Source organism: Ixodes scapularis, unplaced genomic scaffold (genome assembly GCF_016920785.2).
Source record: "Ixodes scapularis isolate PalLabHiFi unplaced genomic scaffold, ASM1692078v2 PGA_scaffold2__306_contigs__length_199485367, whole genome shotgun sequence".
NCBI lineage: Eukaryota > Metazoa > Arthropoda > Arachnida > Ixodida > Ixodidae > Ixodes > Ixodes scapularis.
Window position 1 is genome coordinate 129124749 of NW_024609857.1, and position 25539 is coordinate 129150287.

The following is a 25539-nucleotide window of genomic DNA, read 5'->3' on the forward strand; positions in this document are numbered from 1 at the left end:
AGAAAAAAATGAGCTGGGCGTAACTGTTTCTCAGCTGAACAGCAAAATAAATGTCTTAAAAAGAAAAAAAAAAGCTAACCTAAAAAAAAAAAAACACACACACACACACGAAACTTTAATTTTGTTAACTGGTCTCGGCAACCATAACATAGGAAAAAAAGGTCGGAGAAGGTAGTAGAAAGACAGATCAGCGCAAGCTTAGGGCTGTTGCCAGCAGTGTCGCAGGCTCTATAGGGAGCTCTCGTGCAGTTTTGGTCTTAACTTGCAAGAAATCTTTGTGCAAGACTTGAAAGGTCTGTTACACAAAATTTGTTACGACTGTGAAGATTCGCGTGTCCATTCACGCGTGAAAGCCCCGTTTCATGGTATGGGCATCACTTCATACTCCGAGCTTAGCCAAAGTGACAAACAAATTGTGAGCTCGGTTGCCTGCCTTCTTGATGATCATGCGTGCAGTGACACGTTTTGGCAAGAGCTTTCGCGAACTGTAAAAGGCCTGCCGGCTCTGAGTTTAATTAACAGTTTCCAGTCCACCATCGATCGGAGACTTGAAATAACAAGAACGCCCGGAAAAGCTCATATGGCACAAATCTCATTTCTAGACGAGGTGGAGTATGCGATCAAGACAATGGCGACGAAAAAAAAAATACTTTGCGCAAGCTCAGTCATAGCCTCCTCTATACTCCGTATAGAGGTGGCTATGGCTCAGTGCTCAACCTCTGATAATCAAACTTGAAGTGGACGGATGTAGAGTGAGCCGGAAGACATCATGGACAACTCTGTCGTTTGTAGTGATTGAACCTAACAAACGCTTACAGTCGCACAGACTGCACCGTCTTTTGGCGCTTGTAGCGATGAACGAGAGCTATTTTTCGATCAGAGAGTCTTTTCAGAACCTTGTACAAAAAATAAGCACTCTGATCAAGGAAGAGTTGATAATGTTGAAGGTGTAACCTTTGCAACAACCATCTGCTCGGCTCAGACTTGAAGTTTTTACTTGTTGTATTAGGATTCCAATCTGCCTCTTCAAAATTTCCGTGACCATTCTGCTGTGCTGACGCGAAGGAGAGGTGCAACCTGTCTCTGCCTAGCAGTCATTTTAACTGTCCGCCTTTGGCCAGAACTGTAGCGAAACTAAATTTGGACTGCAATGCGCTCATCCCCCTAGTTCAATATCCGACTATTGTTCAAGTGGAGCCGGCCTTGGTCGTGCCAGATACCCTCCACATGTGCTTGCAGATTCTGCACAGGCTGCTCGAGAATGTGATGATAGAAATGGAAAACTTTGACTGTGCATTCCAAGTCCGAAACCCTCGCGCTAAAAACCAGTGCATGGATAAATTTGTAGATTTAGTAAACAGCTGTGGAGTAAAGTGTGAAGTGTGGCAGGATGAAAAGAAAGGGTACTCGTTTACGTCGCTAACAGGGGGTGACTGCCACAAGCTGTTGGGAACTCTCCCAGGAGAACTGAACGGTCAACTGCACGGAGATAGGGAGGCATTTGTTATGTTTCTTTGGAAGACGCTCCTAGACGTGCTTACGCATTTTGAAAGGGATGTTCTGGGAACGTGCGTCGAGCAGACGGCGCGAGCTTTTTTCTTTACTTTTGTTCAGCTTGGCAACACCAAGCGCAAAGGTTACGGTAAGGACAGGGTTACTCCGTACATTCATATTTTTACGCCCCATGCTCCCGCAAAACACACTCAATTTAAATGTCTCGGTTAGTTTTCCAGCCAAGGGCTGAAAAAAAAAAAAGAATGACGTGCTGAAATCTCTGAATCACGCAAGATCTAACAAATGGAACCCGGCTGCTGACGCGCTCAGATTAGCGAAACGAACAGAAACCTTCTCAAACGATGCGAAAGCCCGAGCATATGGTAAAGCAGATGTCGCCTATTGGCAGGGCGGTGGTATTATTGAAAGGCAAAAGAAAAGGCACCGTTCTGCGGCGGACTCGTTCGGTGCGAGCAGGGAGCTTGACTTGGAGAGCATGAGCGTGAGGCAGATGCGAACGGAGTTGCGTTTTCTTGGCACACAAACGTCGTGCAAATGCCCGCGGAAAGTTCATGACATGCTGTGTAAAGCATTACAAAGCTTAGAAGGCGGAGAGTGATTGTGTTTACATTTCGTGTCGGTCCTTGTAATGTTATGATGCACGAGATTATAATCAGACTTTATGCGCACATCTTACATACATTTCTTTCAAACTTGTGAGAGTGTCATTGTATTTTAATATAAACTTTTTTGCCCTTGTTTCTTTGAATGTCGTACCCGCGGTTCTACTCATTCATTTTATACATTGTATTGTATGGCACCAAACATAATACTGTTTTCCAAATGTTGTAACACTGAGAGAGTTTTGTATCAATGTTTGGCTCTTCACTGAAAGAGGTATTGTAACATTGAAACAGTTTTGTACATATACCTTTGCTTTTTGTTCGCTCAAGATCTTTCTCGATGCCTTTCACGTGTAACACATTTATTTTATCATAGTTATAAAGAAACGGTCTGTGCGTTTCTTGTAATTTTGGTTGTAATAATAATGTCTGGCTTGTATCTCGTGCTTTGAATGCCCGTCATTTTCACACAACTTTGTGCAACTCTAGAGGCAGGATTCGGATGGTCTTTGGTCAAGAAGATACCGGTCCCGTCAACAAATGGACGTGGACAATCTTGCATTCAATAGTAGGACTTTTGAATGCAATTTACATATATGTTCTGAGCAGATTCTTAGCTCGCCAATATGCAAGGTGTTTTCTTTACTCTGTCCAGATTTTTCCAGAGAAGTGCCGCGAAAGCTACAATGATGAGGCTTTCGCAGGCGAGTTATGGATAAAAAAAAAATCGAAAATAAAAATAAAAATTTTTGTTGGCAAAGCCGCACTTTGCCGGGCCGCGGTTGTTTTGCTTTTATTATTTGCGGCGCAGTTGACGCTGCGATGTCCTTCGGGCCGGAAGCCACTCCCTGGCGCCTTTGTGGCGGGAAAATTTGTACACAGGACTCTACGGAGAATTTTCTGTTGGCTGTTGTATTTTATTATATTGCCTCTGCGCGAAAAATTAAAAAAAATTCTCACACTCTTATTTCTCTTATCATCTACAAAACCATACACATTTTATAACAACAGTGTTTGCAAACTCGTCGAAATGTCGCATTTTCTTTGGTCACATGTGGTCCTGGCTGCCGGAACCATCGACTGATATAACCTCGGTGTACTCGACCTTTGACTGTTTTTTTTTAATTGGGGAAATCCGTCGCGCACTCATAATTAGGTGATATCAGAAACCTACAAAAAGCTTCTCCTACGAGAAAAAAAATCCTCCTCACTCAACTTCCCATTTCCCCCTCTCCCACAGCCATCTCGACTATCTAACGGCGGAGGACCCCTCTTGTTGCTGCATGTTAGGGGGGGGGGGGGGGGGGGTAGGCAGGGTAAACTGATATCCGGGGAACACGGGGGGGGGGGGGGATGGAAATTTGTATATATTTGTATTTTCGAGGCACCTCGCCTCAGCAGCCGAACTTTTTCCTCCATAGCGTCCCGCTTGTTTGTTTTCAACTGAAGTGGAAGTCTTTCTACTAGGCTTTATGACTTTCTCAAAATTCGAACGTCGTAGTAAACGCATCGCATGAACGTCGCACTGTTTATTTGCAACCTATATAATGTGGCGCTGCTGTTGCGACGCAATAAATTTCATTATCAATCATTATTTGTTGTAATTCCATGGTGCCATGGTAACACATAAGCGCGTCGATTCAAAGGGAGAAATAGACCATCGTATTTATTTCCCAGATATACTCGCTCCTGTGACGCTCGAGTGCGTAAGCGCAAGGCACCCGAGGGAGCGCGCAATACTTTATAACTGTCGTTGACGATCAAATATTTAAGGGAAGTGCATGACTTATTTATACCATATTGTTGCGCCTCTGAGCAGCTTTTTGTGGCTTTTGGATATCATGGATATCGCTCATCGAGAGCCTGGAATGGCTGATATTTCTGTATTCCGTACGACACAATGATATGTGTCAATAGCACAAAAATAAAGAATAAATAAAAGCACTGAACTATCACTCAGCTGAATCAAGCGCTAATATAAACGGCCTCATTTTCGCTAATTCCGCGATATGCAAGAAAATTTGGAGAGATTGATCACAGGAATGAATCAACCCAAGTGAGAGGTGCTTAGCATACCACACACCACAAAATTGTGTTCCTCCAAAATACGTCTTGCTAAAAACGGCTTTTTAGAAAGTTAGCTAATTATAAAGACCACCAAGACAACGTTGGTTAAAGTCCATTCTGACATGTCCTCAGGAAAAACCTATAACGTTTTAATTTTTGTATTCCTCGTGATTTTTATATAAGCGTCGTAAGAATAGAGTTGCATCGAATTGTCATATACTAGTAGATCGTTTTTCTCCTCCGCTACGGTATTCGTAAAGAAAACGTAGCAGCTGCGCATGGGCGCCGCCAACCTTGTCTGTTGAGTTCATGGTCTTGTGGCGGATTACGGAGTCCTATGCGGGTACTTAGCGGGCTGAGGAAACGGTCTACTAAAACTCCCCACTGACCTCTCCCTACCGGTAAAAGGGTGGTGGGGGGCGAGGAGAAAAAAAGTTTTGGGAAGGTGATTATATTTATTCGTAACAAAGCTGTGCTTCATGATGAAGGCAACCGCGCCAGGCTACCTTTCCATTTGCATTCTGCAGTCGTCTGTGATACGTGTAACCCTCAAGGTGAAGACAACTTTTTCTTCTTCGTTTCGCTTAGTAGTAACTCGGAAATCGTCGACGACTGATCTATCACCGTCAAGTGCAGTGACGATTGGATGTCGTATTTCCGGGCTACTCGCGGGCTGGGACAAGGGGAACACACAAACGCGTACCCACGACCTCTCCCAGAGAACAAAAGAAACGAATCCCGACTTCGCTGGATCTTCCGAGGAGGAAGCAAGGACATCTTCCAGGAACCAAAATAACCACCGTACCAGCTTTGGGGTGGGGAGTGAGTTGGGTTCAAATGCGAAAAATGGAACGGGCTTAATGCGATGGGTCCGAACGAGAAGGTTTTTTTTTTGAGAATGATCGTTTTGAAGTACGAAGGGCGAAACGAGAACGCGCTCAAATGATAACCTCCCGACCGAGCGGTCCGGCGCCTGCTGCTCATGGGAAAAAAGCGTTCGGTCACTCTGACTTCCTCAGTCTCACGGATTGAGCGTGCCCGCATCAACGCGGGGAAGACACTTGGAAGCCGCTAGCAGCTCATTTTGCGCTTTTGGGGGATTATCCCTACAGGATAAGCTGATACAAAATAAGCCTTTGCTGTCACGTGACTTTTGGAAGAGTGTCAATAGAAGCGGTGGGCGAGGGCATTTTCCTACCCTGTGGAATATGTTTTTTTAGGCCGAGCTTTATTGTCTAAATTGCTTTATCCTTCAGTTGGGGCTCCTGCCCCCGCAGCTGAATTGGGGGCCATTATTGATACTCAGCGTCTTGTGGCGGCGATAGTGGAGCCAAAGAGCTATAGGAGACATTTACATGTTTCAAGCTATCTACGTACGTGATAATATACGCAGAGCCAGGGAAAGCGGCATAGTTGACAAGAGACGTGTCGCTCAAACTACATCGCAAAAAGCCGCGCTTTCTCGAAAGCAACCGAATACTTTAAACTGGTTTGCGATCACATGGCTACCTCCTACCCAATGGTGGGAGGTAGAACTATTAGGATAATCATGTCCAGTACGACATAAAATCCTCAATAAAACAACTAACAAAGATGTCATATAGTTAAAAAAGAAACTTTAATTATTAGATCAGATAGTACTATACCAGGATCAGAACTTTTAAAACAAAAAAAAACTAATTAAAAAAAATAAAAAAACATTGTGAAAACCAACCGGCCCTGTAATTCGAACCAATGATTTACTCGTTCAGTCTGCTGCGAGCTAAAGTAAGAGACGTTTCATCCACTACGCCACGAGCGTTTTTTTTTTTTGTTGTTGATTTTTTGCGCTAATTTTTTGGGAATGCTAAGGCAAACACGAGGACGCACATCCACTGATATCGCGCTTTTGTTTAATTTCCTTTTGTCAAGAGACTTAGCAATCGCAAATATACATGCCGCAGCTAGAGGACAGCGACATGTTTACTGTCAGCCGTGATTAAAAGCTGTTGGGCCCCGCTACGACACCGGAATCGAACTTTTGTGATTGGTGCAAAAACGACAGCCACGGTTGCAGCCGATATGCGCCGATGTGCGCCCAGGCCAGTACCGTAGCCAGGATTATTTTTCGGGTTCAGGGGGGGGGGGGGGGGGGGGGGAGGCTTTGTCAAGTTGGCCTGGGTGAGGGAGGAAGAGGGGAGATGCCAGCAAAACTGGAATTATAAAGCTATGAGAGTCCTGACTGAGATTAGAACTGTAACTATTTATAAAGTGCGGATTTGTACAGCTACATAATGAGACTACTTGTGTATCCAATGCGAAGGGTCAATTTAACGAGAACCAAACATTTCATCACATAGCGAAAGAACTTTTGTGACTCTAAGCTGAACTGGAGAGGGCCAGCTCGGTTAAAATCAAAAGTGCCGCCCCCCAACCCCCCGGCTAGTTTACAGTTTCCAATTGATAACCTTGGGACAATCTTCTCGCCCAAAGCGTGCCGCACCTCAAGCGCACGACGCTTCCCGCCCTCCGAATTAGAGAAGGAGAAGGTGGAAGAAAACTTCGGGACGGGGACGGGCCCTGCTCTACCTTCTTTAGCTAGCTGCTTCAGTTTTATCTCAGCAGTAGGCGCCATCTATGTGCGGGTTGGGAACTAAACTGAAAGTCCCGCAATCTTGGACTTGTGAGCACCTGCTTGAAGTTTGCATATGCATAGACGGTTTTCTTTTTGTTTTAGGAGATTTGACCGGACAAAGAAAGTTGATGTTGAAAAAATCATCGACATTTTCTATGTTCAGTCGGGAGGCTTAAAGTTCCCACGTGAAATGGCAAACCATGATTGCATTCAGTTTTTACATTTGCAGCTTCATTTCTCTTAGGAACACTTGTGCTAAATGTATACCCCGGGGTTAAAAAAAAGTGTTCACTCCAAGCTTACAAAACGAGGAATAGAGAGTAATGGCTTGCATGCCGCCATCACAAAACGTTGCGAGCATAAAATATCAACCGGGTTCGATCTTCAGTTCTAGATGTTAAAATCTGCGGGGTACCCTACCATGCTATTATCAGGTTTTTGCGAAAACCTTTTACAAAAAATTAAAGGGACACATGCATAATAAAAAGACGCACTCCCTAACAGATGAACAAAATATCAGTGCAAGTTGTTCCTTGTATGCATAAAGTTTCGCACAATTTTACCAAAATAGCTGGAGGGTAGGGTGGTAATCTCCTTTTTGCTCTTTGCGAGCTTGACGAGATATCTGCAATGCTTACTTGGCATAAGGTGTTCAGTACGCATAAAAACACGCCGTAACGTACACTGAGTGCACAACTGTGGTTGTCTGTGAAATTCTTTTTAACTGCGGCCGCATTTACATTGGACAAACAGGTCGGTGCTTCAATGACGAGATCGCGAGCATATTCCATATGTGTGAAGCAATCTAGGTGATTATCTTGCTGAGCACTATAATGTTGAGGTGCTACCCGCTTTTGCAAATAATGATGTTCTTGTAGAGAGCAAAAGACAAGGCAGGGAGAGAAATAATGTTTTTTTTTTCATAAGTAAGGCTAAAGACAAGTGTGTCAGTATGCATTCGGTGTTTATCATTGTCATATAAGTATCTTCTCTTGATGATTTTTCTGATTCCATTAGCCGTAGTAGAAACGTAATTTAATGTATAATTTTTGTATTTATTTTATTTAAGAGTGTTTTTTCTCAAAGGGGATGGTACATTTTGCTTGGTTTGATGCAATAAACGTAGAAATCAGCGCCAGTCCTGTCGTATCTACAAGTGAATCTTCGTCCTTGCTCAGTTTACGCTATTTTATTATTGCTTTTGCCGTTTCAAACGAGCACGTTTTGATAAAATAATATAAAGCTAATCTAAGATGATATATTCAACCGATGAAGGGAGATTAATAACGTTCCGCAAGACGCCGGACTTTTTAAACTACTGTTCTTGAGGGGAATACGAGCGTAGTTTATTTATCTCTTCGTAGACTAAGTTATTACAGCTGATGTTAAAATAGGAAAGTGTGTCTGCCGCGTGAGCTCCTGAGTTTATTAACAGCGTAACATAAGGGAGGGCGGTGCATTCAGAAAAAGTCGAGCTGTCAATCTCCTTTCTTGTTTTGGCAGTTATAACTCAACAACTGTTTAGGACGCTCACGTTTTTCATGGAAATGAATGCGCGGATACCGGCACGTTAATAATGTGTATCGCACTCACCCAACACTTCGCCAAGGGGTATTTTCAAAACCATCTTGTATACCATCACGCACGAAATATCAAATAAGGGTTAGGATTCCCAATACAGTGTACGTCTACTTTTAATGACTCTTTATTGCCCCAAAACTCTAGTGACTGGAAGTGCCTTTCCACAGAATTTTTTGCAATTAGTGACACAGCTGCTGTCAAAATTGCCAGGACTAAATTCTCATATGATGTCATGTAGTTAACCTAACCACGACTTGCCTCTCGTCGTTCGACGCGCCGGACGGCTGCTTTGATATCTCCGGTGTATTCTATGGAATACATACGTTTCGAAGCACAACGTCTAGATGGCGTTTCAGCTCTGCTCCATGGAACACAGTTATGAAACAAAAGTCTAAATTGCGCGTCAAACGACGGGAGGCGGACTAAAGTGAGTGAAGGGGGTACCCCCTTCCGCGGGAGTTGAACAACTGACCTAATCTACGAGCACTAACGTTGCTGAAAGCGTAACGTACGTTAGGCCTAACGTCCGGTCAGCGCACACTCGCCAGTGATTTGCCTACACACCCTCTAGGGGGGTGTACAGCCCCACCCCCCCTCCTTTTTTGAAGGCACGACCCTAATTCACGACTCCTCTATTCTCAATCCCCCCCCCCCCCCCCTAAAAGTTTAGACACACTCCCTAATTTCAATTCCCAGGGATGCCCCTGATACCCGAGTCCCACCCTCACGTCAAACAGCTGCGCGTACAGATTGACGTTAGACCTCAAAGAAACGTTACTAAAACACTCAGTTGGGAAACTCCCATAGAGACGGCAGTGAAAAAGTGGCCCCAATCTGTCTCCGAGCACCGAGCTAATGATGAACACAACGTCACCATTTCACCCGCAGCGGCCTCTCGAAGAACTGCACGTGACTTCTACTTTGGCTTAAGAACAGGTACAGCGGTAGAGGCTACAGGGGTGCCACCCCCGTCTCCCCGGCGGACGCGCCGCGTTCAACTACCGACGTTAAAATGCACCTAGGTCAGGACGTGCTACCTGAAAGGCTCGCTGAGGCATGGTTGTATGAAAACAATACTAATTGTTCCGCAAAACCTTGCGAACTAAAGATGATAAAAACATCACGCGCCCATCATTTGGTACTAAACTCCAATAAATTTCATACAAAAAGAGTCTTTTCCATTTGTTTTCACGCAAAAGGCTTTCAGAAAGCTCGAGGTGACCATAGTACAGACAAACGAAAAAGAGTGGCGCTGTTGTCGCATTTAGCTCGGTCTCGGTGGACACCAGCGGCCCAGGTTAGACGGCGAGTTTCCCAACTGAGTGTTTTAGTAACGTTGCCTCAAAGCGTAACTATAGGCCTAACGTTAGGCCTAACGTCAGGCCAGACAATAGACCTGTTTCTCTCGATCAGGGGACTCCGTAGAAGTTCGAGACGCGACTATAAAAGTGGTGCCTCCGGTCGCGTTAGCGCCCCACCATGCACGATCCATGGGCGTATACCTGTGACTGTCAGCGTCCCTCAGCATCTGTCTATATGCGCTAACCGAGCGTTTGAAAAGGCGCAACGCGACGCACGACAGAAACGCGACATAAACAATTTCGATTTTTCTCCCCAGGAGCGCTGCTCGTAACTTGAAAGCTACAAATTCATATCCGCCCCCCCCCCCCCCACCCCTTTCCCGCTGTGCCGCCAGCAGTTCGGCTAGCCCCTTATATAGCAACCATGACGCCGTTACTATGGAGCCACATGACGCGTCGCAGCCAATGAGAATTTGGGTCCCGTCTCGCTCAGGAGAATTTAGGTACCGTTTCTCGCTGCTACAGACGATATTTTAGTACCATTTCGCTCCGCCAATGGGCATTTAGGTGACACTTATCGCTGCTAGAGACAACGATAACGCCGTCTTAGATAACGCCGGCTCGCCCCATGGGAGAGTTAATGCTTTCGCATTACAACTATGGAGAAGCAACTGACCTGCTCCAAGAGCGAGTGACGGGCCATAAAGCACCACTCCTGTGTAAAGAAGCTGAAAAATCATTCAGTAAAATAAGTCAAAATGAGCCCACAGCAGAGCAAACTGTTTTACAGTGCACCATTATCATGTAAAAGTGAACGCGAAAAATCCACTGGCGCACTTGTGTTGTTATTTTTATAGTATAGAGAGAGAGAGAGAAAACATGTTTATTGGAAAGATGAAGAGGTATATATAATGCACCAAAGCCACAGCTCAGCCAAATGTGCTGCCTGTACGTCATAAAAAAATGAAAACAACACTGTAGAGCTGCAATGTTATTTTTTTCAAACTTGTGGCGCCATTCCCCGATGGGGCCAGCAAGCAGACGAAGTTACATTTACCGCTGACTCGGTCGTATGTGAACACGCCCGCTGGGCGCCGTTGACTTGCAGTAAGTTTGTTGGTTTAATTTTTAACACGGGAAAAAAACGACGTGTTGATATTGCACAAGGTGAATTGATCTACCTTAATGCACATTTGGTGAAAGTTCGAGCTTCCTATGAGCAGGCGCTGATGGTTCCGGCCTATTTTACAGCGTAAGGTCCACTGCGCACCCTACATTTTACCATCTGTTGAAAAATTACCTTTACTTTTCCAATCACTTCCAGGCCCCACGTTGTTATGGCTTGGAGCATCGAGAAGAGCTTTGATAAGGCTCACATTAGTGAGAGCAAAGATTATTCACAGTTCTTTTGTCAGCTTGAAAACGGGCCTTTTGTACTGCTCATTTGCGAAATACAATCACCGGATTATTGACGCCTTATGTTCTCAATCCTTGTGAAACGCCAACCGCTTTTCTTGCATGTGACAAAAAGATCACGTTTTGTCGCAGCTTGGCTATGACATTACCTATAGTTTTATTTATTTTGCGGACACCTGACGTTAGAGGTTCCTTTCAATTTTATTAATATAATTTGTAAGTAGGAAGGAACAGACTGTTCGAACGATTAAAAAAAACTAATGCCTCATTAACTTTCAAAGTTTTGCGCTGAACGGCGTTTGCAGAAAATCTGGCCTTCATAATCCCAGATCTAAATAACAAAACACAATAAGTATATTGTAAAAAAAAAATAATCTGTCCCCTCTTTGTACACCTTAGTAACAATCCGTTTATCCTTCGTTGTTCAGAAGATAAGAGATGAACGTAGTGTCAACAAACTGAAATGAACTAACGGAGTGGCTGTCCTTGCGAATATACAACTAGTCTTCCGATGCTCGGAAGAACTGAACTGCGGATTCATACGGTTACTATAGTATAGAGGAACTGTATATGCTCCTTAAGTGGAGCATATACACTAACTCACTGAGGCCACTTGCTCAGCCGGTCTATTTTATTTTGATGAGCACCGTACTTTGAGAACTACAGATAAAAATGCGTTTTACCGTTTCCAGTATGAAGATGCCTGATGCAATGTCCTTGACAACGGCTGACTTGAATCTCAACTCTAGATACTGTAAGCAATGTAATAAAACAACGCACTATGGCAGTACCAAGTTTGTACAATCGATGAAAAATGTCAGTAGTGGCATTGCTTCTTGTATTCGCTCTGCCTATAGGAAACATGAACGATACTACTAACCTGCAGGTAACTAAATGTTTGATTGTTTTCTCAATCCAAGTAATGACGGTGTCCCGAAACCAAATGCAAACCTGAATTTTTCTTAGTTTATTTTTTTTATAAATAATGTTTCTTGCGAGACGCCATGAAATGTACGACTTGAGTCCCCGAATGGACAAAAGAACAATAATTCTCGATGAATTTGAATGATGAAAATGGGTCAGCAATAAAAAAAATCTAAAATATGTAAAAATGTCCTTTAAAGCTTGTACAGATGATTGAATAAACAGGTTGTGAAGTATTCAACACTTTACAATGGAAGCCTCTATATTCGGACACAGGGTTATAAGCTACCTAGGTACAAGAAACTGCAAATTTGTAACTGGTACTTTTGCTGTACCTAAGATACCAACTTAGGCACTTTTATTTCTCTATATTTGTACCTGTCTCTTAGGTACATTTTTAAGTTTTTGTAACTTACTCAAGTTACTTTTTGCAAGTACCTTTTGTTCGCTTTAACCCAGTTATAGAAAGTAAGAACTCAGACGTATTGACGCACTGGGGTGGAGCCGAGGGGCACATTTAGTCAGAATAAGCGAACATTGAGATAAATTCAGGTGGTCTCATTAGCTTGCTGTGCCCCCAAGATGAACACATTATTTTTTACAAAATGAAGCAGCTTGGGATCGTCGACTGCGCACTGCGTTGTAGGCACTAGCGAAAAGAAGCAACGAAATACGTTCCTAGTTAATTGAATATGAAGGCTCTTAGCAATGAGAGAAGAAAATACCTTGATAATTGGTACCGTTTGTCATTTAACATTTGAGATCGCGTGGATAATTAGTGAGGTGAGACACATGCCTGCCTGGGAATATCTTAAAAATTAACTCATGAGAGCTTAGAGTATGGAAAAGAAAAACATCGTCATGCGAGCAAAGTGGTGGTGTGAAAGACTGCGAGCATTTATTTTAACTTTGAAGTGTCGTCTTTAAGTGCTTCATGGGAGGAAGAATTCGCACAATACACAGTACTTGCCCCAACAAGAAATTTGGAATGTCTTAAGTATATGCCGCGGCTAATACGTGTGTCATTGAAATTCAACACATTACTTCTGAACATGTGCGGCAGTGGAGCGTGTTTCTAGCGTCTGGAGTAGGGATGGGTGATGGGGGGGGGGGGGGGGGGGGGTGCCGGGGGGAGGGGTGGCACTCGCTACTAAGTTCTGAACGAGGATATCAGATAAACACTTCGAGGAAGTGCTGGGTATAAAGGCGAATAGAACAGCGAAGTAAGAAAAGGAACCATGCTGCCAAAGGTCCATGAGTGACTGCGTTTGTTTTTTATTTCTGGCGCAGAGGCACCAACAAAGCAGTAGCTTGGGACTTCAACTTGTGTGTCCCCTTAGTAAAGAAAGAAGCCTTTTTCCCAATATTTTATAATAATTTGAGGAGTTACATTTTGGGGAAGGTACGTTTTATGATTTTCAACACGGTTTATATTGGCCGAACTGGTGTGAGATGGCATGCACCGACGATGCTTGGTACGTGGGGAGGGGTTTTTCCCCCAATATACACCATGGTTACTACTTTCCCCATTTTTGTTTAACCCTGATACCTTTAGTTCCTTCAACTGCGCGATGGCAATTTAACGGCCACGTTTCATTTCCCTATTTCTCTCTCTCTCTCTCTGTATATTGTACTATATTTGCACATTTCACAGGTACTCTTTCAAGCTAGTCTTGATTTGGATAAGACGATGATTAATAACGGCGATTATTTTGGTGATTAATTACGACGAAATATTTTTGATCTATAAACCTCGAGCTTGTACGTCATTGAGTGTCCCCATCAACGTTCCGCACGACATTTTTGTGCACCGAACTATTCGTACCGTTTACTACTATTTGCCGTTTTCATAAAAAATATCAAAAGTATTTTTTAAGTAACTCTATTTGGTACGTAGGTGCATTTTTTAATAAGTATCTAGGTCGTACCTCAGTTACTTTTTGCATGAATAACTGTAGCTCTTTCTTAGGTACGTATCTGGAGTAACTCTTAGAGCCCTGTTCAGGGACAATATTTCTTGTCAATGCACTAAAATTTTACGGGCACATGTGACCTCTCTGCTTTTGAACTCTAAGTAAAGCAGTGTGAGCGCTCTCGTCCTCTTCTCGAAAATGCAAAAACCTTTTATACAAGGGCGCCACTATACTGAATGCCGTCGCTTCCAGTATGGGCGAAAACATTGTTTTGCCGTCGCCACGCTAACAGAATACATTTAGGATGTAAATGTAGCCGTCTCCCATTCTGGTTTTGACTCGCATCTATTTTTTTTATTATTTTCAGGTTGAAATGCTTAATAATTTTTTCGTCTTTTCGCCTACCAGGTGGCCGGGGGCGAGAGTAATCTATAGTAGCCCTCTTCTCCCAGAAATTTATTTGCAGGCGCAAACCTCATAGCAGAACATATCAGCACAACAGATTTGGTTTCCATGGCAAAATAACCAAAAAGATGTTCATGCAGACATACTTAAAATGAAGCATAAATTTACTGATATTTTATCATTTATTGAACACAAAATTCCCCTTCGTCCACAACCTTATGTTTTGCTCTACTGCGGGTAAGGGATAAGTCGTACGAACTACATGTAAAGTACCCACACGCCGATACTCTCCACAGTGCATGGCGATGTTGCAAAGATGAAAGGACGGCAATTTATAAAAAACAATGTTTCTCTTCCCTGAAACTACTCTTTAATCCCGTTTCAACAAATTTAGACAAGCGCTTCTTAAAAATGATGCATTCAATGCACCATGCGCCTTTGAAAATAAAGATTGTTACAGTTTTATAATCTAACTAAAAAGGTATTTTGATGCCTATTTAACGATTTTATGATTGGCGTAGATGTCTGTTCGGATATATATGAACGCCGTAACAATTTATTTCGCTGAGATATAAAAAAGAGAACCTCGAGGCGTGGAAATTGGGAAGATTTCACGTTGCTACTTTCCACAGTTGTTATTTCCTCATCGAAACTCTCACGTCGCCATAACTTTTTGTAGCGTGAGCTACACTGGCCGAGGTTGAGCAGTTTCGCGTGGCTCACATAATGAGCCGCGCTCCGTGCTGCGCAAGCGCGAGGAGCAGTGACTTCACACCGCGCACAGCTGGCGGGGTGGAGCCGCCGTCGCCGCGGGTTCCGCCGCCACCGCGCGTGCCTCGCCGGTCTGCGCAAGCGCGAGGAGCAGTGTCGTCACACGGCGCAAAGCTGGCATGCCGGAGCCGCCGCCGCCGCGGGCTCCGCCGCCACCGCGCGCGCCTCGTCGATCTTCACATTCCAGAGGCGTGACGTCATAGCCGCGGCAGACACACTGGCGCCGCCGCCTGCCCAGCTGTGTGCCTTCGTTGCGCAGTAGCCAAGTCTGACGCTGCACCGGAGCTGCTTGATAGCGCCTCTCATTTTGTGCGCATAAGCTCACGCTACGGATATCCTGGCATAGCCGAGCTAAGCCACCGCAATTTTTTAATGCATATTACAAGAGATATACAATACATACACAAAAAGTAAAAATATCAATAAAACATTTCTATGCAAACAAAAAATCAAACATGTCATAAAAACGCATTTTGGAGATGTTCACGATTTGTTTGCAAATAAACAATCTTTCTTACTGCTTCACAAAACATAAAAATGCGCGTCTTTAAATATTGTGTGCGAATATGTAAAGATAATATGCCCACCCTTAATTGTATTCTTGCTATTAACGCGGAAATGCAGCTGATCTCTCAAGATGTGGTAAAATATGGCGTCAATATTAAAAAAAAGAAAAAAACTTAATTTTTTTAATTTCCCGTGTAATTTTGCAGTGAATTTAACTTACTTGTGATGGCAAAACATTAAATAAGATATGACTTCCAAACGGGGAAAGCTACGACAAACCTTCACTTGGAGCGAGCCGACGTCTTCGTCATAGCGGCTTTACCGCGCAGCACCAGACATTTTGAGCTTGAGTTAAGGCATAATATTTATATTGTTCAAATTCTTTTTTTCAAAAGGCTTGAATATAACAGACGCGAAAAGGGACTTTGAGCTTGAATATCAATTCAATTCACAAAAACAAAACGGCCCCATCCTGCCAATACGCTAAGTATGCATGCATAAGCTTAAAATTCTCAGTTGCGCAAGTTGCCATGTATCAGAGTGTCGAACCGGAACCGAACCGAACCGAAAACCGGAACAGAACCGTTATTTTTAGCCGAACCGGAACTGAACCGAACCGAAATCTTCGCCGCCATCTTGGAACTGAACCGGAACTGAACCGGAAAAAAATATAACGGTAACCGGTTCAAAACGGTTCACGGTAATTTTTTTTTATTAGAAAGTGAGTGTTGGAGAAGCAAAAATTGGCAGCTGGCATTTCTAGGTAGTGATCAAATTGTCATATACCGAATCGCAATGTATAAGAAATTGCGGGTTTTTGTGGCGCTTTTGTATTGGCACTACGGTTAATCGTGTGCCACGTGGTCACGTGACGTCATGGTTTCAAGAAATGCTGTCAAATGTCACGTCACGTGGTCCCGTCGCGTGGTCGCATGACTGACCGCGTCAAGTCGACTTATATTCAGAACGTCAATTTCCCCCTCTCTTCTCCAACGTATCGTATGCTTTTTCCTCCTTGGCAATCTTTTCCCTCGCCCTACCTTCTTGAGTTGCAGCAGACTATAGATGTATTAGCGTTGTTGACACCGTGATGTCACATGCCATCACGACTTCTCACTGCGAGTAACGCGACACCGTGACGTACTCGGTTGTCATGAGCCCGAGCCGAGTGCTCGGGTTTTCGACAATCAGCATCGCCAAACATTCGTGTTAACTCGTGTTCAATCAAAAATGAGAATAGCCGAACTCCAATAATGCCTAAAGCTCAACCTATGCTTTATTCTTTGCCAACCCCAGCGCATGACTAGGATGAACACTGGCAGTATACAATTAGCTTCAGATCACATCACCGCTTGTTCCAGCTGCGAGTTGAGAAAGGGAAATCTGTTCTTTCCTTTCTTTTTTCTGCGTCTGCCATTGAGCAGAGAAGGAAACTAATGGGTGTTTCTGCGAGCTATCAACGTCGGAGATTACCCCTTAGCGGCATTTACTGAAAGTGAAAAAATTGTTGCATGAATCATTTTCCATGTACACATCATTGAGGCACTCAGACATGTTTTCGTTGTTGGTGAACAGTCTCAGAAAGTTGTCCCCGAGAATAAGAAGATTGAAAGGACTAAATATAACCTATTAATCTGACGATAAATAGAACTACAAGTGTGTACAACAGAAATACCTGAAAAAAAAAAAAGAAGAAAAGATTCTAGTGGTTTTTGAGGGACAGCCGAACGTCGGCAGTCACTCAAAATCTCGCCGTTTTGTTTAAAGTCCACAGTTTTTGGGTGCAAAATAAAAGAAATGGAGAATTACTGCTAACAAATGAAAGAAATATAATTGTCGAATTGGCACCCCTAAACAAAGGCGGGAGTCTCTCAGAACTAAAATGTATTCTGTAAAAGAGCACCGTCAAGTGAAAAAAAAAAAAAAAGGGGGGGGGGGGGGGGGGCTTAAAACCTAATGTGTTGTGAAGGTTCGTTCCTCTGCTCCTCATCTTCGACGTAGAGCAGACAGCGTGATCCTGCAAAACTACTTCGTTTGCGAAATCACTCCTGCCAGAAAGCGCGTTTTCGGGGTGCCAGACGCTCGCGCCGTCCCTCACTACGCTGCGCCATGCAAGAAAAATTTCTGAATACATGGGTTGCGCTGAGCGCGAACCTTTTGCAGCGTGCATTTTGCACCTCGGAATTTGATTTTCTCAGCAAAATGCAAACGATATTAAACAGTCCAGTTTTCTGTTGAAATCTGATGTTCTCAACACAAAACTCCGTTCCACTTTAAGTGTAAGTATTTCAGAAGCTAAAAAAAGCGAACTCTGGGCTTTCAGCGTCCAAGCACGCCCGTTCCTGCAGTGCGAGTGCTCGGGACTAAAGGCTCGCGCTTGTAGCATAGGCTGCATCTGTTCTGTACTAGAAGAGGCCATGCAAAGCGTTTCTGGCCATTTTTTTTAATTTGCATTGCTTTCGCTCGAATTAGTGACTGGGACCCTAGCAACAGATTAAATATAAAATAAACAATAAATCTAGCGTATTTTGAACATAATAGGTTAAAGAGATTCAGAACTTTTGGCAAATTTTCTTTTGTTGATGACGTCCTTGGTCTGAACCAGTAGAGAACCGAAACGACAAGAGCGCGCAACAACCATACGCGATCTTCCTAAGTGTTGAAAATCAACATCCAGTTATGAGGATTTGAACGCCCCACCAACTTACGGGTGTTACAAGCAAATATTTGATTGAGAGTCACGTGCTTGAAAGGATCAGAAGGGGTCCTTGCGCCTCAGCCAGTCCTACCTTTAGAATTCTATGTCATCATTATCCGACGTTATAGACCAATGTCGGCACTGAACGTTCGTGTTTGACACTGATAGGCACGCCGTTCGAAGGAGCATTTGGTTTCCTTCGTTCCTTTGCTATGCCCCTTTAAAAGGGGATGTCGAAATTCTAAAGTTGTGCAGTATATATAGCAGTCTCGCGATTATGTTCTGCAGCCTAATAAAATGTTAGAGCGCGTATGACTGATAAAGCATGGAGTTGTAAAATTGGGCCCCAAAACAAGTGCACGACTATTTGCACGTGGAGAGCAGCAGCTCCTTTTCTATCTACGGTGTGTCGTTTGCTTCACCCACTTCTTCAAGTGCCCTAGGCCGTTGACACACGCCGAGGGTTAAGCGGCTTTCGACCTATTGTGCTCGACCAATTGAAACGTCGGGTCACTAAATGCTTAGGACTTGGCTTGTGAAAGTCTGTATTTCTCAACTTTTTGACCCAACCAGACGGAGTTCCGTCAAACACGTTTACGTTGAAAACATGCATTCCCATATATTTCTTTTTGCAGTAATTGGCGTCTTGAATGGCATTATTTAGAAGAATGTAATTTATTATTTCTATTTCTGCCCATTTTGTGTATTTGCCTTCAAATTTATAACGTAAGCACAGAGTTCTCTTTGGCATACCCCGAGACACGGTGTTTCACACTGCCAAAGAGCGAAAAAATAAGCGCGTTCCGCAGACTCGACGGATGGCTTTTTTCCAGTATCGTCCTCCCGTGTCGGTCTCAAGCGGTTATGTGAGCTTCATGCAGTCACATTGATTGATGACAATAACAAATATTTATTTACTACCTGAAGACTTGGCAATATAGATAAAGGGACGATCACTCTAAAGATGCACATCATAAGTTAATGCACCCACACATTATCTGAAATATGCTCTAGAAATCTTTTCCGGCAGTTTTATCCTGGAGAGGCACTTGCATAAGTTATTTGAAAAAAACTTTGCAATTTTTTTTTTCATTTTGAAGCTGATTTAAATAACACGTGTTTCTGACGAGTATTCAACTTCTCAAACATATAGAAGTCTGTTGTTTCTTTTATTTGATGAACAACGATTTTATGTGTCTGTGGGCTGGACGAAAACAAAGCACACAGTGGCGCGTGGCGGAACTATTACGATTGCGCACGCAGACCATCAAAAAGTGACCAATTAAGCAGCTGCAATGTCGAGTAGACTATGAAATACTTCTTTGTTCTGTTTGACAACAAATCACCAATTAGCACGAGTGATGCTTATTTACAAAGTGAATTGACCGGCATCTTGTCAAGAACAAACATCAAACGCCAAGCTATGCCCAAAATATGCACTTCAATGCGCTCTATTTTAGGCCAGATCCGCAATGAATACGAAGGCCACTCTTTTCTGCATAATTATGCGCCCGCGTCATGGTGCTGAATGAAAACAATATTAGTCAGAAAAGCAAGCGTTGTGCTTGCCGCTCAGTGTTCTATAAAAGGTAGACTGAAAGGATCTGTCGTAAAACTTTCCTGACATTTTGAAAATATTATTAGTCGCATAGTAGATTGTAGATTTCGGGATATATACGGCGAGAACGTGCCCATTTTATGATTGTATGTACTGTAATTAATTTTTTAAATACAAGAGCACAGCAGGACTCGACTTTTGGTATTGCGACGCAATTGTCTACTAATCACGTGCATTTTAGGCGACACACCCGACTGATAACCTTTTGATTCAGGTAAAATATATGCGACTGAGGTAAAAAGAAATAGATGTTCAGTCATATATGTTAATCTAGCTTTTTATTTACTGTTTCATCCAAATGAAACAACGCAATTTATTTTTGGTACCTAAAAATAAAAGTGGATTCAACAAATGAAAAAAGAAGGTATGTAGTTACTCATTTCACTCCTGAAAAGTGCCTATAGCCAAAGAAACACGGAAAACATATTCTCAGTTTAGCGGTTCGAACCGGTTAGAACCGGTTCAAACCGGTTCGAACCGTTATTTTTTGGTCCCCGGAACTGAACCGGAGCTGAACCGAAATTCGTGAACCCGAACCGGAACCGAACCGATAAAAATTTCGGTCCGACACTGCCATGTATACATCCGGCCTCTCGCATATGATGACTTACACAGATGAGATGCCTGGATTCCTCTCAAAGGTTTTACGGTGGTCCACCCTGCTTGCGTCACCGTACGAAACTCTCGAACCCGTTCCGCAGATTGGTGGAACATGCAGACATTGGTTACTTTTTCACGTAGCGCTTCCACAAAGTCTTTAGTGGTGACAATCGTTGAGTTGAGCGAAGATCTAAAGTTGGTGAGCGTTTAAAGGAACAATGAAGGCAATTTCGGACATCGTTTTGGCGATTGAACTGGATTCCAGGCACGTCTCAGGCCACGTTGCCCGAATTTCAGCCGAAACCGGCGCTTCTGTGCCGCGCAAATCAATTAAACAGTCGCAGTAATAATCGTGCCATGATCGACTGGGGCGACGGCCCGAGAGTTGCGGGAGAAGCCAGGAGAAGCGGAGCTCACGTGACCGATGCGGGGCCAAGAAGCGCGACGTCACAAGAGACGCGTCAGCGATTGGTCGAAACGAGAGACGTGCCCTCGGTCACGTTTTGGTTCGCGATTTTTAGAAATACTGTTCTAATTTCCGCTTGAATAACCGTGAAAAGTATAACTCGGACCGGAAATGATTACTAAACCGTAAATAAAGCAGCACAATTGTTTTTTTCTTTGCTACGCTGGACGCGAAATGGCCAACGAGCAACTATGGGCACTTCGGCATGCGGGCCGCTCGTTACCGGCTGGGCGGTCTCCGTCGGGTGATGTCGGAGGCCGCCACACACGTACTCCCGTTCCGTTTGTGTTGGGTCACTGAATGGAAGCTCGAACTCGCTCGCGAGAGCGGCATTGCCGTCCATGTTGACAGATTCGACGAAACGACCGCGCCACCGCGCTGTTATAACCCACCGCGGTAACCAAAGTCTCGATCTCCTAAATGCTACCGATACCGACTATTCACACTTGACGTCACTCCCTACGTCACCTCCATTTTCGGAGGCCCAGAAACGAGAATGGAGATTGTTCAGTTTCGGTTTCTTTACTTCTTTCGTAGGCACAGACATACGCGTCAGAAATGTCTACAAAAGATTGGGCAGCGTGCTTGTTCCCAAGAAGCATAAAAACACCATTTAAAAAAATTAAATAAAATCGTCTTCATTGTTCCTTTAAGAACACCACCTACTCCATCATAAGCATTTTTTTTTTTTGTCCAGTAGCTGAAACGATTTATTTTGCCGAAGGGTATACGGCTTCCGAGACAATTCGTGCAATTGGAAGCTGTTTTTGAAATGCGCCGCTGCTCCGCCTGATATAAAAAAATATATCAGAAAAGACAGGGTAACGTTCATCAACATACTATTTTATGGCCTCTGTGGCTGGAACGGCGTGAGCTGTGTCATGTGTCGTGTCATCACTGACAACGGCAAAGCTTTGCGTGTCTTGCGTGGACGTAACCACACATGTGAAGAGAGGCACTTGGGTGTTTCTCCAATGAAAACTCTGCAGTTCGGTTGAGAGGATGACCAATTTTCCGCGCAATCGAAGTGGAACATCACTGCCTTGGGCGGTAAGGCGGTTATTGTGTCACGTATCAGGCTTCGTCGAAGGTCACGGTTGTCAGAATGCCTCATATACTTTTCGCTCCATGACTTCAGTTCCCGCAGGAAGGCGGAAGTTCCCACAACCTTTTTGACGAGTTCGCCGGCTTCCAATAACGCGAAACAGATTTCTTCGTCTTCGTCGAGATGGAGCGGCTGCAGCGAGATGCTGTGCATTTTTGGACACTTTTCGCAACGTCGCAGGAAGCAATCGTTCTGTGGTGCGCTGCAGAAGTAGATGCGCTTGAGGTTGCCTTCAGTAAATGTATTCTTTGAGGCGCATGCATATATTGTCGCAATATATGCATGCGCACACCTCGTGCTCAAGACTCCTTTTTACCCATTTTGGCCGTAGGGAATACAATATGGAGATGCCTAGTTCTCGATAAGGATGGTCCTTCCTTTTAAACCTTTCTAAGACTGTACTTTTTGTCGTTGATCATGGCTTTGACAACGTCCTTTTTGTTGGGGCTTTGAACAAACCATGTGACGACGTCGCGTGTGTAGTAATCAAATGCAACCCTCACGGTCTTCAGCATTCGCCTTTTTCCCCATGTAGGTATCAGGGGTTGCCTATACGAAACCTTTACGCTTCAGTTCCCTTGTTTCATCAACCATGTACGCAGTCGCTTCCGGCACCAGACGCAACATTTCTTTCTTCGAGATACTTGGTGGCAGAAGGGTGTGCAATCGCTTGCGTTCCTGGTGGGAGCTGCATGCCTTCAGCGCTTCGCGCAACACGTCAAAACACCCCGCGCAGTGGTGACAACTGTCTTCACTGGTTTTCACGCCATAAGCACTTGACAGCTTTCTTCTAATCGAAGAACTCACTTGAGTTTGTGTTTTCTTCATATACGCTTCGCGCCTTCTTTTAATGGTTTTACGTGGTTTCAGTGGAGTTACCGATGGACTAGCAGCAAACAAGTCTTGACTCACTTCAGCCACAATTTCATCAGAGTCCCGGAAAGAAGAGTTTAATGTACTCACGTTGTGAGAAGAAGCAATCTCATTCTGGAGGTATTTGTATCAATGCTGGCACAAGTGGTCAGATACGTTCACTGTCCGTGAAGCCAGTAGCTTTTCCAACCGCACTTTGTTGAGTCTGCCTACCGGTACGAGGTGCTTATCGCTATACACTTTCTTCTTGTGTCTCCGTAGATAGTCCACACAGAAAAATCGCATGGTGCTGAATCGCGGGCCATGGCTGTTCGATCTGACACTAAGCTCTTACTCACTTCGTAAATGACAGAGCTTGAAACGTCCTCGCAAACACCTATTTGAGAGGTCAGAGTTTCGAAAGAAAATGTCCTTGTGGTTATCAACTTCTGTCTTTACTCGTAGATATAATCAGTGCGTCGCGCATGGTTAAGCTGGTGTTGTCTTTTTGCAGTTCTACTTATTGAGCACCAAATACACCGAGTCCCCTGTAAGCATAGAGATAGTCAGCCGTCTTTTTTTTTTAATCACCCTGTGAAAGTTTACTTTATTACAATGTTTTTGGCGTTTTCTGTGCTTCAGTTTTAGTTGTGCAGAATTTTATGGCAGTAAACTTGGAGAGGGTGTTTAGGGCTTCTGTCTCGGTCGGTTCACATAGCGTGGAGAAACTCATCTGTTTCGGCCCTTGAAGGTGCCCGTTCCCGTTGCTGTCCTTAAACTTGGAGTGTTTAGTTTGTCTGGTTAGGTTGGGTCAAGGCTTTGCGGTCGTATGTTTTTATCTTCTTATTCTTTTCTTTCTGTGTGGACATGCATTTATTGTCGTTCTTCTTGTGAATAAGCTCAGCTGCGTTTGAGATTTTCGTTTCGCACTGTCCGTTATTTTTGTTTTCTTCTCGTCTCAGGATTTAGATTGCAATGTTTCCTGACCAACTGACCTGCATATTTTCCCTTACAACTACTCTCGCCTTAATTACCCGCAACTTACTCTTCACGTATTTAGCTTTTCGTTTCAAGATAATGCAATGTCCTTCCGATTCGTAACTGCCGCCAGAAGTGACGTTCACAGGCGTTTCTTGTTCGATATAAAGGGTGGGAAAAATGGGAGAGAGGTGACACAACGATAAAGCAATGCTCGCAGCAGCAGAACTCCCCGCTCTCTGTGATAGAGTCCCGCTTTCCAGCTTTTGACGATTCCATGAAGGCAACGTTATGCGGCTAAGTCGTTATAACGAAGACGTCGGCTTGCTCCGAGTGAAGGCTTGTCGTAGCTTTTCCCTTTCGGAGGTCATCTGTTACTCAATGTTTTGCTATCACAGGTTAGTTCAAGTCACTGCAAAGAGCCAAAGGGAGTTAAAAAAATAGTTTTTTTTTTTTTAAATATCGACGCCCAATCTTGCCACATTTTGAGAAACCAGCTGCATTTCCGCGTTAATAACAAAAAGACAATTAAGGGTGGGCATATTATCTTTACATATTCGTAAACAATATTTAAAGACGTGCATTTTGATATGTTTTGTGAAGCATTATGAAAGATGGTTTATTTGCAAAAATACGTGAATATGTCCAAAACGCGTTTTTATGCCAAGTTTGATTTTTTTTGTTTGCATAGAAATATTTTATTTATATTTTTACTTTTTGTGTTTGTATTGTATATCTCTTGTAAAATGTATTAAAAAAGCTATGGCGACGTGAAAGCATTAATTCGAAAATGACGACTGTGCAAAGTAGCATCGTGAACTATTCTCAATTTCCACGCCTCGAGGTTCTCTATTTTATATTTCAGCGAAATTAATTGTTACGGCGTTCAATGTTCCTCCCAAGAACATGGCGTTCATATATATTTTCAACAAAAATATCAAAATTATGACCAGGACCATCATTGCACCCTAAAGTTGAAGTAATAAAAAGATTATGTGTTTTATTCCAATCGCAGAACTTATTTAAGATAGCAATATTTGAACTCTACTAAGAAAATTGGATATAAATAATTCATTATTTGTTGTGGCTACCACACAGCCGGATTATTAAATAGTTTAACCGACAAATTCCAAAACATAGAGTCAGCATTCAGATATGGGCTTGGTCAAATATGGCTATGTTTTTAAGTTTCAGTCGAGTAATAAAAAAAAAAAGAACCATCATAAACTCTTACTGAATAACCAAAAATTGGTGTCGGGATATTAAGGTTTTCAAAAAACACAATCTCACTAATTGCGTATAGTGCACAGGCTGTAGTCCTGACAAGTCCAAGCTACCCAAATGTTAAAAAAAGATTATGTTTAGCTTCTGTTTTAATTTGTTTCGAAATTAAACACATAGCCTTAAAATACAAAACAATGAACGCAGAGCTCACCTCGTTAATACTAGTTATGTCCATCTTGTAGTACAGGGGCATAAAGACGACGGCCGCCATCCATATAGCGACGATTGCGGAAAGCACGTTAACCCAGAGCGTGGAACCGTGCAGGAACACGGATGCCGGCATGCCCAGGGTGGCGATTGGAGACAGAAAACTGGCCATCAT

General features: G+C 43.4%; 1 protein-coding gene across 1 annotated transcript; it reads right to left on the reverse strand.

Moving 5' to 3' along the window:
* Positions 1 to 1708: 1708 nt before the first annotated feature.
* LOC120850844 (sodium-coupled monocarboxylate transporter 1-like) lies at positions 1709 to 25539 on the reverse strand. The gene is made up of 4 exons (XM_040223511.2): positions 25369 to 25539; positions 11780 to 11848; positions 10357 to 10408; positions 1709 to 1740 (listed from the first exon to the last, which is right to left on the reverse strand). The coding sequence occupies exons 1-4, from the start codon at positions 25537 to 25539 to the stop codon at positions 1709 to 1711; spliced, it is 324 nt and encodes a 107-aa protein (XP_040079445.2).